This window comes from Tachysurus vachellii, chromosome 26 (genome assembly GCF_030014155.1).
Source record: "Tachysurus vachellii isolate PV-2020 chromosome 26, HZAU_Pvac_v1, whole genome shotgun sequence".
In the NCBI taxonomy this organism is placed as follows: Eukaryota; Metazoa; Chordata; class Actinopteri; order Siluriformes; family Bagridae; genus Tachysurus; species Tachysurus vachellii.
In genome coordinates, this window is record NC_083485.1 from 10,079,604 (window position 1) to 10,093,596 (window position 13,993).

Genomic DNA, 13,993 nt, shown 5'->3' on the forward strand with positions numbered 1-13,993 from the left:
GGACACGTGGACAAAAAACATGTCAACAAAAACCTCCCAAAACATCGCAGAGCCAACTCATTCCTTCCATTTGTAACTCGTCTGTACCTTATTAAAATTTTTGAGTGGAACCGATTCTTTGAATCGACTCAGTCGTTTCCGTACACTCAGAGTAGGAATCGGTTCCCAAAATTTCAGGAATCGAACAGTTCCTGGCGGTTTAATAGTAGCTTTTCCATTAAGACAGTTCATTTAGGGAGCCAGTTTTTAAGCGCCTCGTCCGCGCGCAGTGATTGGTTCAGAGGGACGTCTGTCTTCGGTAATCCCGTCGCGTGCGGGCTGTGATTGGTTGGCAGAGTGTTAGTAGTAGACGAATGGGAGACGAACTGTCAGTAGTTGGAGTGGAACAGCAGATCTCACAGTGTACGACTTCTAAAGTAGACCCGTTCAAGCTGGGCTTACAACAAACGGATTTACTCTACAACCTTTCACATGGGGAGCTAAAGTGTATACAGAATGTTAGTTTTTCCGCTCTTTAAGTTACTCGTGCTCGCGTGCACGGCTGGCTCGTCTCGTGCACTCCGCTCACACGGCACAAGCGTCGCGAGGTACGCGCGTGCCGTTTCGGATAACCAGCTGGAGGTGTTCGGGACCACAACCAGTTCGAACCAGTTACCTGAGGAGACGTTATCAGTGCTGACCTCAGCTCCAGAGAACAGCAGCAGAACCAACATGGTGACCACCACAGTCGCTCCTGTACCCAAAACAACGGCTCCAACGGTTCAAAACTCGACAAACCTAAGCATTTCCCTAACTACAGTAACGTCGAGTTCACCACAAAACACAACTACAACGGATTTCACCAACACAACCACCAGCAACAGCTACATCACATCAGACTTCACCACCAAAATAGGTAACTTCCACCAAAAAGTCAACTCCTTTCACTTAACATTGTGTGTTTATTCTCTTTAAAAGTAGGTCTGAATGAAGTGTTTACTAATAAATCTGTGTTTATTCTCTAAAAATTTATATTCATCTATGTTTAGCTGAATGTTTCCACCAAAACCATTGATTATTAGAAACTAACTAATCTTTTTTTTTTAGGTGTATGTTTTTATGTATACTTTTGTAGATGTTCCTCCGTCAAATTGCCCAGTTTAAGCTCCATCATTTCAGAATGGACAATTGGATCTTGTTACCATCGTTCGGATTGGACTTCTGGTGCCGTTAGGGAGATGTGTTCCGTTTTATAAGTGCGTGAAGTTCCTGATCAGTCTACAAAATCAAGTTCGTGAGGAAATGACCGATGACTGATGACCAACTAACCAGCCTTCATGGACCACTGTAGTGGCTGGTTAGTTAGTCATCAGTCATTTCCTCAAGGACGCTCGTGACGATCGTGATAATGAAATGACGTTGATGTTTCTGTCTTTTCTTGGACGTTCGTGTCCTCTCAGTCCAAATTAATGTCTTTTTTATCTGAGAGTTCTGTTTGACATTTCTGGAAATATTAACGTAAGTGAACCGACTCTGCACCCGCAAACTATACACCAACAAAGATAAAGCCATTTTCAGTATTCTACATTTGTGTATTGTCTACCCCATGTCTTAAAACCTGGATATTCCTCTGCCGTGAACATGTCCTGCAAAACTCCTGAGGCAACAAAAACTACACAAGACAAATTCCTGTTCTTTATGTTCACCATTCTGATTTTTTTTCCTGTCTGGAATACGTTAAATTTGTCTGCCATGTACTAACACGTCATGACGGCAGGATGCGTTTCCATGCTGAAAAGCGGTAGAACTAGACATGTTTTGCTGTCCTGGGAATAATAAATGGCTAAAAGTGAAAGAGTGTACGAAGCTCAAAACTTCCTTGGCCTTTGTTTGAGACACACCTTTATGTGCCTTCTCAGTGATTGAGGTGTTTTGGAAAAGAAACTCCTAATGTTTCAACGTTTGTTTAGTGCGGTACTGGCGGAAGGCTCGGAAACGGCCGTCTTTAACACCTTCTTTTACCTCATTTATCCTTTAGTAGGGCTCTCAGGAGTCCAGAAGTTACCTGAAGTTCATCTAGGATTACTTTTCCACTGAAGACAAATGAATATGGTGGGAAAAGCCATCTGTTGTAATTCAATATCTGAACTCTATTCACATTTACAGTTTTGCGTTAATCACTTATTTGGAAAGTCATTGCACGCCATCCTTTTGTATTCAGGAAATCGCAAGCTAGCGACCGTTGCTCATCATGTTTTTACATGTCTGCTGTTGATATTAGGTGTCACGCCTTTAGAGAGTAAACCTGATTGGCAATGGCCCTAGGAGTAATGATTGCTCCAGATATTAAAGCCAGATTAAACATGGCCTTGTTTAATAAAATGAGTTCATTAAACTATTATTTTAAATTAACGAACTTAATGAGCTGAGGTTTGGTTTGCTCCACTTACCCACACCATTTATAAAATCTCCCTAAGCTGAAGGCATGTTCAGTATTGCACTAAGGAATACATTTACATTGCATTTACATGCTTTTGTTCGGCGGACACTTTTATCCAAATCCAAAAGCGGCAGACAGTAATCAGCGAGGACCCAATGATCAAGAAAATGTACAGGATAGTTGCAGGAATTAAATACTCAACAGAGTAGAAACTGAAAGGGTCAGAGAAAGTGCTCGTACTCAAGGGTTTTACTTCTAAAATGAGCATTTAAACTACACATGATATAACCGTGAGGTTTGGAAAGCAATACAAATCAGCCAGGACCACAGATATACAGGTGCCCTAGAAAGTGCTGCCTCATGAATTCACAAATCTGATTGGTCAGGCGTGTAATTTTCTATAAAAGCAGCTCTGACACTAGTTGACAAACCACAGGTGTATATGAATGCATCCCAAAGCGTTTCTTACAGTTAACCAATAGACTTATCAGAGTAACATAACCGTTTTCATTTCCCAGTTTATTTAATCTGACCTTGTAGAATTGGCAAAAGAAAACAAATTACAAAAATACACTACATGGAATATTACCTGAGGTAGTGCTTACTTTCATCAGAACTACCTTTTAAGCTATTTTATTTTTTGTAGTCGATTGTATGACATTAATTTATAGATGAACTAACCAGCTGTCAAAGCGCAGTTCAAAGATTTACAATGTTCAAATTGTCCATCAGTTGATACTTTCTGTAATAAAGCGTATAAATAATTTTTTTAGTTATATATGTTTTAAATCTATTCAGTTCTGAGCTTTCCTGCATATGACTTTTGTACTGTAGATGTTCCTTCTTTTCATTGTAAGCTCCATCATTTCAGATTGGACAATTGGATATCGACACAGTTGCACCATTTGGACTTTTGATCGTTGTGCTCTCCAGAGAAGCTGGCAATCTGATTGGGTGGCCATTAGGGAGATGTATTTCATTTGTAAGTACCTGGTGTCTGGATGAGTTGTTGTACTGCTTCCTGATCAGTCGTCATAATTAAGAACTGCAGTGGTCCGTGAAGGCTGGTTAGTTGGTCATCAGTCATTATCTCAAGTTTCCTGTTCACTCATGATGATCATGATTATGAGATGACGTTAATGTTTCAGTCTTTTCTTGGAAATGTATTAATCAGGGTCTAATGTCCTCTCAGTCCAAAGTAATGTCTTAGTAATGTCTGTTGTTTGAAAGTTCTGTTTGACTTTTCGGCGCACGGGCCAAGCGAAACCAGAAATGCTATCTTAAGTGAACTGACTCCGCACCTGCGACTGGGAAAAGCAAACAGGAGCAGTGACACTGTGTCAGTATACACAGTTATTGTAAGAATTGTTTATTTACTCGTTCTAACTAGTGGAATGGGAACATGCGCATCAGATTTTCTTTTGCCCTAGACAGGATAACACGATACAAACCTTGACCTAAAGGCACATGTAATACTTTACTGTCCAAATCTTGTTGGCCGGCGGAAGACATCTTTCAAGATGTGAACGTCTGTAGTGCATGTATGGAATAATAATCAGCTGTGTCTGTCAAGATCACGTCAAGGTGCCTTCAAGTCCTAGACTTTCAGTCATGTGGCAAAAGGATGGAAGGAAAATTGCAAAATCAAACCTTTTAAATTGAGCATGTTCCTTTTATGTTGTTTTCTTTGACAGCCAGCATTATTATTATTATTATTATTATTATTATTATTATTATTATTATTATTATTATTATAAAGAAAATATATGAGCAATTTGCCTTCATTCTAACTTCCGCCAGGTGCTCACGTATTGTGTCCTTTGGACGCAAGGTCAGTGTTAAGCTGTTTTTTTTTCCAGCAGGCAGTGTAGCGGAGTCCCTGTGACAAACTGGAAATTGTCCTGTCCTGTCTACTTCCCTCTATCACACTTCCCTCTTTAGTCTCACAGTCCTGCTGCTCTTTCCTGCCTCGATTGCACCGATTTATAATGAATGAATCATTTAGGGCACTTGTAACAAATGGGTCAATAAAGACAAAAGAGGAAGTCAGCTGCTTTTTTCTATTTGGAAAGACGTTGCAGAAACGACTTCATGTTCGTGGACGGACAAATTGAGTTAAGCAGCAGTCAGACCTACTGTTTTATTAACGTCACTTACCACTCAGAATAGCTGTACTTGCCTTAAAACTTGGACAATGTCTGCAAAAAAAAAAAAAAGAAGAAATCTATATCTTGCTGTCCTGAAGATGACATAAAAATGAGTGGAAAAGACAACACTAGCCAAAATACACAACTGGGTTTGGCTGGGTATGGAAACAAGAGAGCAGGAGAACAGCAATGTGATGTAGAGGTGGAATTTTAAGATCCATTCATCCATCAATCCACCCATCATCACTCAACACTTTATTCCATTCAAGGTCTGAGATGTTGCTTTCCGTTAATAAAAACAAAAAAAAAAAGCCTCTTTGTTCACACAGTGTCCGAGTGTCCTCTGTGGCCATTTTTAGATATAGACCTATAACTGTAGATCTATCTAGATAAACTGTCGGAACATATGACTTGTGTGTCATAATGTACTCAAAAAAAGTTTTTCCATCATTCTTTAATTTGCATCTCATCTTCATTAATAACCTTCTTCATCGAAGCATATAAATTCTGTTTTAAGCTTTCCTTGCTCTGAGATTTGCCGCCCTAACTCTGATAATTATCCAGCTGTTGTTTAGATTTGTTGTAAGTTTCTAATTCTATTGTTCTTAAAAGTGATTGTTTGTAAGTTGCTATCCTGCACACAGATACTGAAAGGTGCAGTTTGGGGATTGATGTTCATCTTGTGTGTGTGAATAGAAAATGGCTGCATGCCAGAAACTCCTTCAGCAAAAGTCATCTTTCAATTAATATTGACATTTTCAGCTAACCCTCCCCTCCCCAGCTTCTTCTCTGGTAAAGACCTCCATCCTCCACAGCATTTCAGTGCAACTTTGGCCTGGAAAAGGTAAAGATACCATTATTGTCTGTGGGAAAACTGTTGTGCTTTTCTTCAGTATGAAGTACTCCAGGAAGCGTGCTTGTCTGCCACTGAAAGCGAACCCTAACTAGCCAAATTCAAGATGCAGAAAATTCACATATAGACAGGGTTAAAGAGTTTTAGCAGAGAAGTGATGCTTCTGGGATTTTTTAGCTGAGCTATTTAGGTGAAGCCTCTAGTCATGTGACCTCCAAATGCTAAAATGCATCATGGCCACTCGTGCTTTAGCTAGCAGTCAAAATAGGTGTGAAACGTATGCATGATATTTTTAGCGTGACAACCATGCATGTATTTATGAAGACTCTCCCATCTCTGTGATTTATACAGAAATAGTGTGAATCAATAATAATTACATCAGACGTTCTCTTGCATTATTACTCAACATCTTAATTTTATTTACTGTTCGCATTTCTGCACACAATGTATCAGTATAAAAACATAGTCATGTAAGATGATTTGTGACTTCATTTCTAAATGCTTCAACAAATGTAATCTGTACTGTAAACCTCCTGGGGATTCTCCGGTTCACTGTCTCAAGGAGAAAGAAAGTCTCAAATTCTGAACACAGCAGGAGCTTCGGTGTGAAATAGTCGCTTAAAAGCAGAGACGCTGCTTTCTCTTGCTTCAGCACTTTAGGGAATTTGTTTTGAGGCAATCTGAGCTGCTTCCATATATAGAGCAACGGACACATTGCTGGGGAGAAAGCACGGAAAAGAGCCTAAATTGCAGAACGCTTTATCCATTAATCATTTCTGCAGGTTTTAGGCTGCCAAAACATTGCAAAGTATCTGACAGCAAATCTGGTGGTATATTATTATCATTCATTGGGGAAAAATTCACTTCAAGATTTTTCCACAATTCTTTCACCCCATTCTACTTTTTTAAACATCCAGATTCACTGTGGTCTCCTGCATTATTACACCATGAAAAGAATGAATGGACTCCACCATGCAATCAAGCAATAAGCTCAATGTTGGGTTTTTCTTATTGTAAACGATCATTTCCCTGCTGACACTTTGGCACAGTTAGCGTTGATGTCCCACGGCTCCAGGGTCCGATACTAGGTGGAGTAATCTAATGGGTTGTCTTTCTATTTTTCTGGTTTCCTTCCTTCCTCCAGTGGATCAGTTACGCTAAAATTGCCTCTAGATGAAACCTTGTGTGTGCACGGCGTCTTGAACTGGACTGGCATCCCATCATTGGTGTGTTCATCCAGATCTTGCAGTGCTCCTGCGATCAGCCCGAACCAATTTGGCAGGATGACCAAGATGAAGTGGTTTCTCCAAATAAATAAATGAATGATAATTTCTAAAGGAAAGAAAATGAGCTAGTAATGGATTTTATTTACAGGCCCTCAAACCATTTCTGCTAAATGAACTAGATTGCATGATATTGCAGAATTAGCACATCCTCTTGTTCATTATCTTGTATTTAGTAACCCACTTTCTTTCTAACACAATACATTATTACACAGTGACACCATTACAGAGTTTACTTAAGAACAGAAAACATGATGATCAGAATAATTAAAAAGACTCGGAGCATTTGGATATGGATTAATGCAACCACATTTAATAGTTTTTCTGGGTGTAGTGCCTGTATGCTGTGTTTGTGTGAGCTTATGAGTCAAACTCCACCTGTTTATTACAAGATTTTCTTTTCTCCCAATCAACCAAGTTATATCGTCTATACCGATTGACATCTCGCTTTTTTGCGGTGCCTGAATATGAATCCAGCCTATTAGAGTCCAATTTAACAATGCACAGGTGTTTGAGGCGCATGAGTGCTCTCCTCCTGCCTCCGTTTCCCTCTGTGCTCATTACCCAGCTCTCAGGTAGAAATCTAGACTGGTGAGGTAAACGGCCAAGCAGAATTGAACAGATCAGAGAGACAAAAATAGACGCTCGAATATAATAATGGCTCTGATGCCAGACTTGGCCGTCTGTTTCAGTGCTAGTTCGAGGGCGATGAATTTCTGATCTGAAGTATCAGGTGCTGAAAGAAGAATTTCTATCAGCATACGAAGCAAGCACACGTCAGTGAGCATTCAGCCCATATGCTGTGCAAACATCACACGGGAGTTTGTGCCTAACGGGGTTTAGAGTATCATCTGCCATATGGAGTTGTTTCTTTAGTTGGTTTAGTTTCTTTTTTTTTCTGCAGAGCTAGCAGCAATGCAGGGTGACAGTATGTAATTCAGTCATGCTATGTGGCTACCTGTCACTGTATCATCAGCCTCTAACATTATGTAACAGCGTCAAAGCCACTAAACCATTAGCTGACCCTGGGCTTTTAACCCAGTATTAACACAATCCTGACATCAACATCCACAAATCCTACAATGCGCATTATAGTTTTGTTCTGTAATGTAAAAGACTGTGTAACATGGTCTACAGATGAATTCATGAAATCTCCACCAACAGTATAAAAAAAACATGTTTATTTTGAAATATTTCTGATGTTTCCATATTAATAACGTTGAAAGAAAATGTTGAGACAGAATATTTATGGAATTTCAGAATTCAAAGCAGTTATGCAACACGTGTTTCACGTTACATCAGAGAGTTGATCCAGCTAGTTAATGATCCTAATGATGAAGTACGGTGGCGCCGATGGTTGTATTCACATGCAAATTGAAGGTTTGTAAAAATAGACCAACTTGTCCATTAAGTGTTTTAATTTATGATCATGTAATGAGTATAAATATTGATAGGAAGGCACTGCCATCTTACTTACAGAGCTGCAGCCTTGTTATTAGGGCGGGTTGTGAAAGTATACATTCTGGAGCAGTATGTGTTGCAAGCACAGGCACGTCTGGAAGGTGTCTGATGCAAGACGGATCAATTAGTGGGAAATCTGCTTGTGTATATATATATATATATATATATATATATATATATATATATATATATATATATATATATATATATATATATATATATATATATATATACACATATATATAATTTTGTAACCATTTAAGAAATTTTAGCGAGCCATTTAATCACCAAGAACTTAATTAACTGCCTCAAAAAGATAGGGCAAGATGTGTTTTTATCTTTTTAGCTTTAAGGAGAGTAAGGTAGTGTAGGTAGAGAGTAAAAAATAATAACTTGTCTAACATCCACATGGACAGCAATTTCATGGTTTATCTTCTGAGTTATTTTAAGAAAGTTTTATTAATTTAAATTGTCACTATTCCGAAGTCTTCACTATCTGTCTCTTTTTTCCTGGCAGACAGTAGGAAAATGCGCAGATGTTGACTGCTGATGGCTTCGTTCCACATGTGTAGGGCTCTGGCAGGGCTTTCATCAGTCTGAGCAAGTGTCAAACTCCCTTCTGTGTGTAATCTGACAGTGTTGAGCGCTCCTGCAGCGGGACAGGTGACAAGTGTGAGACGAACAAAATCTCTAGCCGTGGATGACTCCAACTTCTTTTTTTTGTAGCTGTCATTAATCACATGGACTCTTAAATCGACCACTCGTTAGAGAGGTACCACTCGTCTGTTAAATCGACCACTCGTCTGTGAATTACGCACTTCAGCTGTTCCTTTCAGGGCCATAATCATTTGGTAAACAGCCACAAACTATAGTCACACAGGTGTAGACCAACTCAAAATACGGACCACGATATTTACTCAGTGCCTCGATTCCGCTCCCGTGCCAGATGCCCGGTTGGCTGGAGGCTCAGATGTCTTCATTTCCTCTGTTAGCTGCGTGGCTCAGTAACAGATACTCACCAAGGGACTTGCGTTCAGGTGAAGACTGTACATCATTTCCTCCCCTCCTCGCTGTCCTTGGAGGCCACAGTATTCTTTCAAGATTCTGTACTGAAGGGGAACAAATTAGTTAAATTAGAAATCAAACGATATTCCGAGCTTGAGTTTATAGAGTTGAATGAAGACGTCATCATCTTAAATAAGAAATTAACCTCCTTCCATCACCAGGATTCAAACTCTGAATCTCTCTGTAAGTTGAACGCTTTTCTGTAGTGCTAATAGTCAGGAAGCTTAAGGCTGCAAAAATCCAGAAAACATAATAATATATAATAGTTCAGTTATACATACAGGATTCAGTTATACAAATCATTATTTATTTATTTTCTTTACCAGTTTCTTTTTTCATTCTTTTTTTTTATTCGTTTTACATCATGTACTGAAGTTCAGGTTTTGGGAAATTTGATTTTACATTTTAAGAATCTGAATTTAAAAAAAAAGTCCATGTCCCTCCAGTTGAACCAGGTGGACGGTATTATTACAGCGCAATGGTGTGAGTCTCTCAGCTTTCCCATTGTGTAATCTTATCTTTAGCAAGGTCACCTCCAGTCCACAAACATATCGGTCCCCCGTCTTCCGCTGGGAACCGTACTCGCTGTGAGCTCTTTCTATATATATCCCTGCTCTCCATTTCTCTCCCTCTATCAAAGATTCTGAGCATATAGCATGAATTACTTCAGTGCCGGTTTACTGTAAAAGAGCATCACAGCAGAAAAGTGTCAGCCTCCGTGCATGCCGCTTGATTTGTGTGTTGCGCAATAAAAGCGTGCTAGCAGGCATTCACAGTTTTATAATGATGAATTATGCGGCAAAATCAGCAGCAGTCTCTCGTCTCTGGAGGGCCGTTTCACTCACGTGTTTTACTTTCTGACCTTCCAGCCAAGCACAACAATCAGGCGTAGGCAGTTTCCGAAAACCATTCCAACACAGTTCTGCCTGCCAGTGGCTTTCTTTCAGCATGTGTGCACCGATTCCCTTGCTTCACCCTCTCTCTCTCTCTCTCTCTCTCGCTCTCTCTCTGCATTTCTTAGCTCATGTTGACTTCCCATAATAATCTCCTCCAGAAGATACCACCTGGCTCATCTTCGGAGGAAAAAATGTTCTGCAGCATTTTATTTCTCCTCATGACAACACCGTTCACAGTTAATATACAGTAGTGTACATGTAACCGCATCAGAGAGGAAGGTGAAAATAAGCAAGTCAACATCATTTCTACACAGTGTTGATTATACTTTACCATCCTAAGGGCATTACACAGTGCAACTATAGGCGTATATATCTCTTTAGTGAATCAGACTGATTCTCAGCCTCAGTAGAGGACAAGCTTCATGTTTGCATGACTATTTTGTCCTGCAGCATCCCCTGTCTCAATACATACCTCCAGTATCGGCCCTGTGAACCTGGCATGATGTCATCTGTTTTAGAACACATTATCTGTTCATTCTGTGTAATATTTTCGTATTGGGTCACATCCTTATATTATGCAGTATATTATTACTCTTCAAGCACTATAATTAATCACGCTGTTGTTTCCGTAGCGATGATTAATTGTGCCATCTTAAATTTTTATGACCCCAACAAAATGCTGCTGAGCAAACGGTTATTATTTATTTACTATTCCTACACTATAGCCAGTGTAAGAGCTCTCACAACGAGATTGTTTGTTTCGCATAGAGCATACATGTTAATGAGCATGTGATGATATGTTACTGATAAGTGTGTTACCTGTTTGTTGCACAAGTTATAAGTGGCATACGTGCTAGTCCAGACTGAAACGGAGGTGAGAACTGACTACCGGTACCACTGTGTGATCCACTGCTGTGATTAGCCAACAAAATTAACTGCTCTGTAGTTTAATGAGCCCTGTTCAATTTAGGCATGTTCAGATGAGTTATGGGGTAAATGTAGTCCACTGAATTACTACACTCCAGATGGAGTCCTGAGAAAAATGTATTGCATCTAAAAATGCAGTAACAACACAAACATAGGCAGCTGTGCATTCTCAATATATTTCTAACTGTTCTCTGTAGTATTCACTGGGATGGCAGGAAAGGGGCTGGACTTACACTGTGCCAGTTTATATCCGAGAATTCCAAACAGCCACCAATCATTCCAGATTCACATGCCGATCGGCTCATCTACCTAAGAGGAGCGAGCTCTTTTTAGATGTTTTTGAGTGATTACTTGTATCAGCTTGTGTTGATGTTAAAACGCGTTACAGTTTCTACACAGCATGCATAAAAGTTGGCAGGTCTTGATTTGATGTATCATTCTGGGCCAATTTATCAGTCTGTAAAAAATATCTGGCTGACTGAATCATTGGTGCATCTTTATAAATATAAATATATTTAACTGATAGAAACTCCATACTTGGCTAATGTTAGAAACTAGGTCTCTCTACTGACTCCCTGTCAGTGCATCTGTCAAGCTGAAAAATCTTTGAAGAAAAGAAGTAGCAGCCAATGGATTATATTGAAACAGGGGGAAGGTTGGAGGGCTTCCTGGGGTATCAGTTAATATTGGAGAGTTAAACCACAACCGTCAGTCATTCCAGATTAATATGTTGTTGGAGTTCGTCTGCTCTTTTTTATTGAGTAGAGGAGAAGAATCATGCTGGTGTACTCCAGTGTTAACACACGCAAGCTTATTGATGATTGTTCCTTGGTTAGCATGATGGGGGAATAATCTTTAGGTTAGTCAATTATAAAGAACAGTCAGAAAGAGAGAGCACTTTATCTGCAGTTTCAGGGCACTGATAACATGCTTGAATGAACTTATAACAGTGCATGAGTTCAGAATTTTGAGCACACGGTTTGAAACAATATGTTACTCTTCATGTTTTTTAATCAGTACAATTTTGCTTTCCTCTCCATGTCAACTTGCCTTAGGAGATATGCATGCTCTGGACAGCAACAAAATGCCCCACCAACAGAGAATAGTCATTAACATTTGATGACGTTCTTAGCGCTTCTCTTTGCTTGACGATATTTCTGTCCTACGTTTTTCACTAAGGTTTTTAATATTTGAGGTGTGGGGCCCTGTTGCTAGCTACTTCACACCATGTGGTTGAAACTAATGCACTTTTTGCAGGCAGTCACAGGAAATGGACAACAGAGCAACAGGGCAATCTTTCCTCCCAGTGTTACTTTAATGCATTCAGAGTTTCCACTACGGTGTCTTTAAAACACATGAGGCTGAAAGGTTGCATCTGTAAGATCTTTGGAAAGGACAGGGTTTCTGCAAGAATGTTTTCAAAATGTACATGAACACCATCTCCAGACTTTACTCAGAAGGTTAGAAAACCATCACCCGGTCTGGGCTTGGGTGAACTGGGCCTCAGACTCTGGAACCTGATGTGGTCTTCTGCTGTTGTAGCTCAGACGCCTTAAGATTTGGCATGTATATTCTGAGATGCTTTTCTGCTCACTGCGGTTGTAAAGAGTGGATATTTGAGCTTCTGTAGACTTTCTGTCAGCTGGAATTGGTCTCTTCTCGATCATCATCATTAAAATGAAACTGCTGCTCACTTTTGTTTGTTTTCGTACCATTCTGTCCGAATTCTACATGCAAACCAGCCAACAGCGATGCCACACTCAAGGTCACTGAGATCCCATTCTGCCGTTTGATAGTTTAGTAATGTGTCTCTCAGCTTCAAACTTCTGTTTTTAGAGTGTGTGTGATTCTGTATCATTGTCAAACAATTGTTTGTCAGTGTTTAGTGTTACTTAAGGACTTGAGTAAGAATGACTTGCTTGTAATGGCAGAAAGCGACGCAACAGAACGAGACGGTTTGTTTTCTTTATCAAGCGTAAGGTGAAGAATCCCTGTAGAGTGCAGTGTGATAAATCTGAAGGGCAAAAAAAAGTGTTGTTTTTTTAAAAGGCTACACAGGTGCTGGTCAGGCCATCCTTAAAAATATTTTGGTTTGCAGAATAGTTAAAAAAAAATAAAGGGGGTCCGTAGGTAGGTCTTTTTTTTTTTTTTTTCTTTTTTCAAGTTTCGTTTCAATGTAAAAAAAAAGAAAAGAAAATTTTTGTTTTCAAAACTTGTGTTGGTTGGTCCAATCGATTTGTGCAATAGATTTTCGAACAGTAGAATTTGTATTAGGGTTGTTTGAAGAGTAAAAAAAAAATTGGTCGGTCTTAACGCAAATTTACAACCGGCAAGTCTGTCGGACTTAAAGCAAAAAAAATTAAAAATTTGAGTCGGTCCTAAATTGACAGGGTCGGTTGGGTTACGGCAAACAAGAATAATTTTAAGGATGGCCTCATATAATTAGAATATCATCAAAAAGTTGATTTATTTCACTAATTCCATTCAAAAAGTGAAACTTGTATATTCCATTCATTCATTTCACACACACACAGATATATTTCAAATGTTTATTTCTTTTAATTTTGATGATTATAACTGACAACTAAGGAAAATCGAAAAATTCAATATCTCAGAAAATTAGAATATTACTTAAGACCAATACAAAGAAAAGATTTTTAGAAATATATACATATTTGTGTCTATAGGAAAATGTTTTTTACAAATCGTAAAAATTGTGATTTTGCGTCTCCGCTCAGCTCAATTCGATGTGGGAAGAACATTATTACTGTATGCAGCTTTGTTCTGATTCTGATCAAGCGAATAAAATTCCAAGCACTTAGAAAAACTGCCTAGATGTTGCAAAAAAGGATGTTACACTTTGGCTGATGTTGAAATAAAGACCAGGTACAAGAAAGTGTGATGTAAATAAACAATGACTTCAAATATACAATGAGGAAGAG

At 39.1% G+C, this 13,993-nt stretch overlaps 1 protein-coding gene across 1 annotated transcript in view; it reads left to right on the forward strand.

Annotated features, from left to right (window-relative positions):
* The first annotated feature begins 354 nt into the window (after positions 1–354).
* The window catches only part of si:dkey-220k22.1 (multiple epidermal growth factor-like domains protein 9), an 84,086-nt gene continuing 70,447 nt past the window's right edge, over positions 355–13,993 (forward strand). The window contains exon 1 of the mRNA XM_060862901.1: positions 355–895. Coding sequence (XP_060718884.1) covers positions 496–895 — 400 coding nt within the window. The 5' untranslated portion in view covers positions 355–495. The remainder of the gene's footprint in view (positions 896–13,993) is intronic.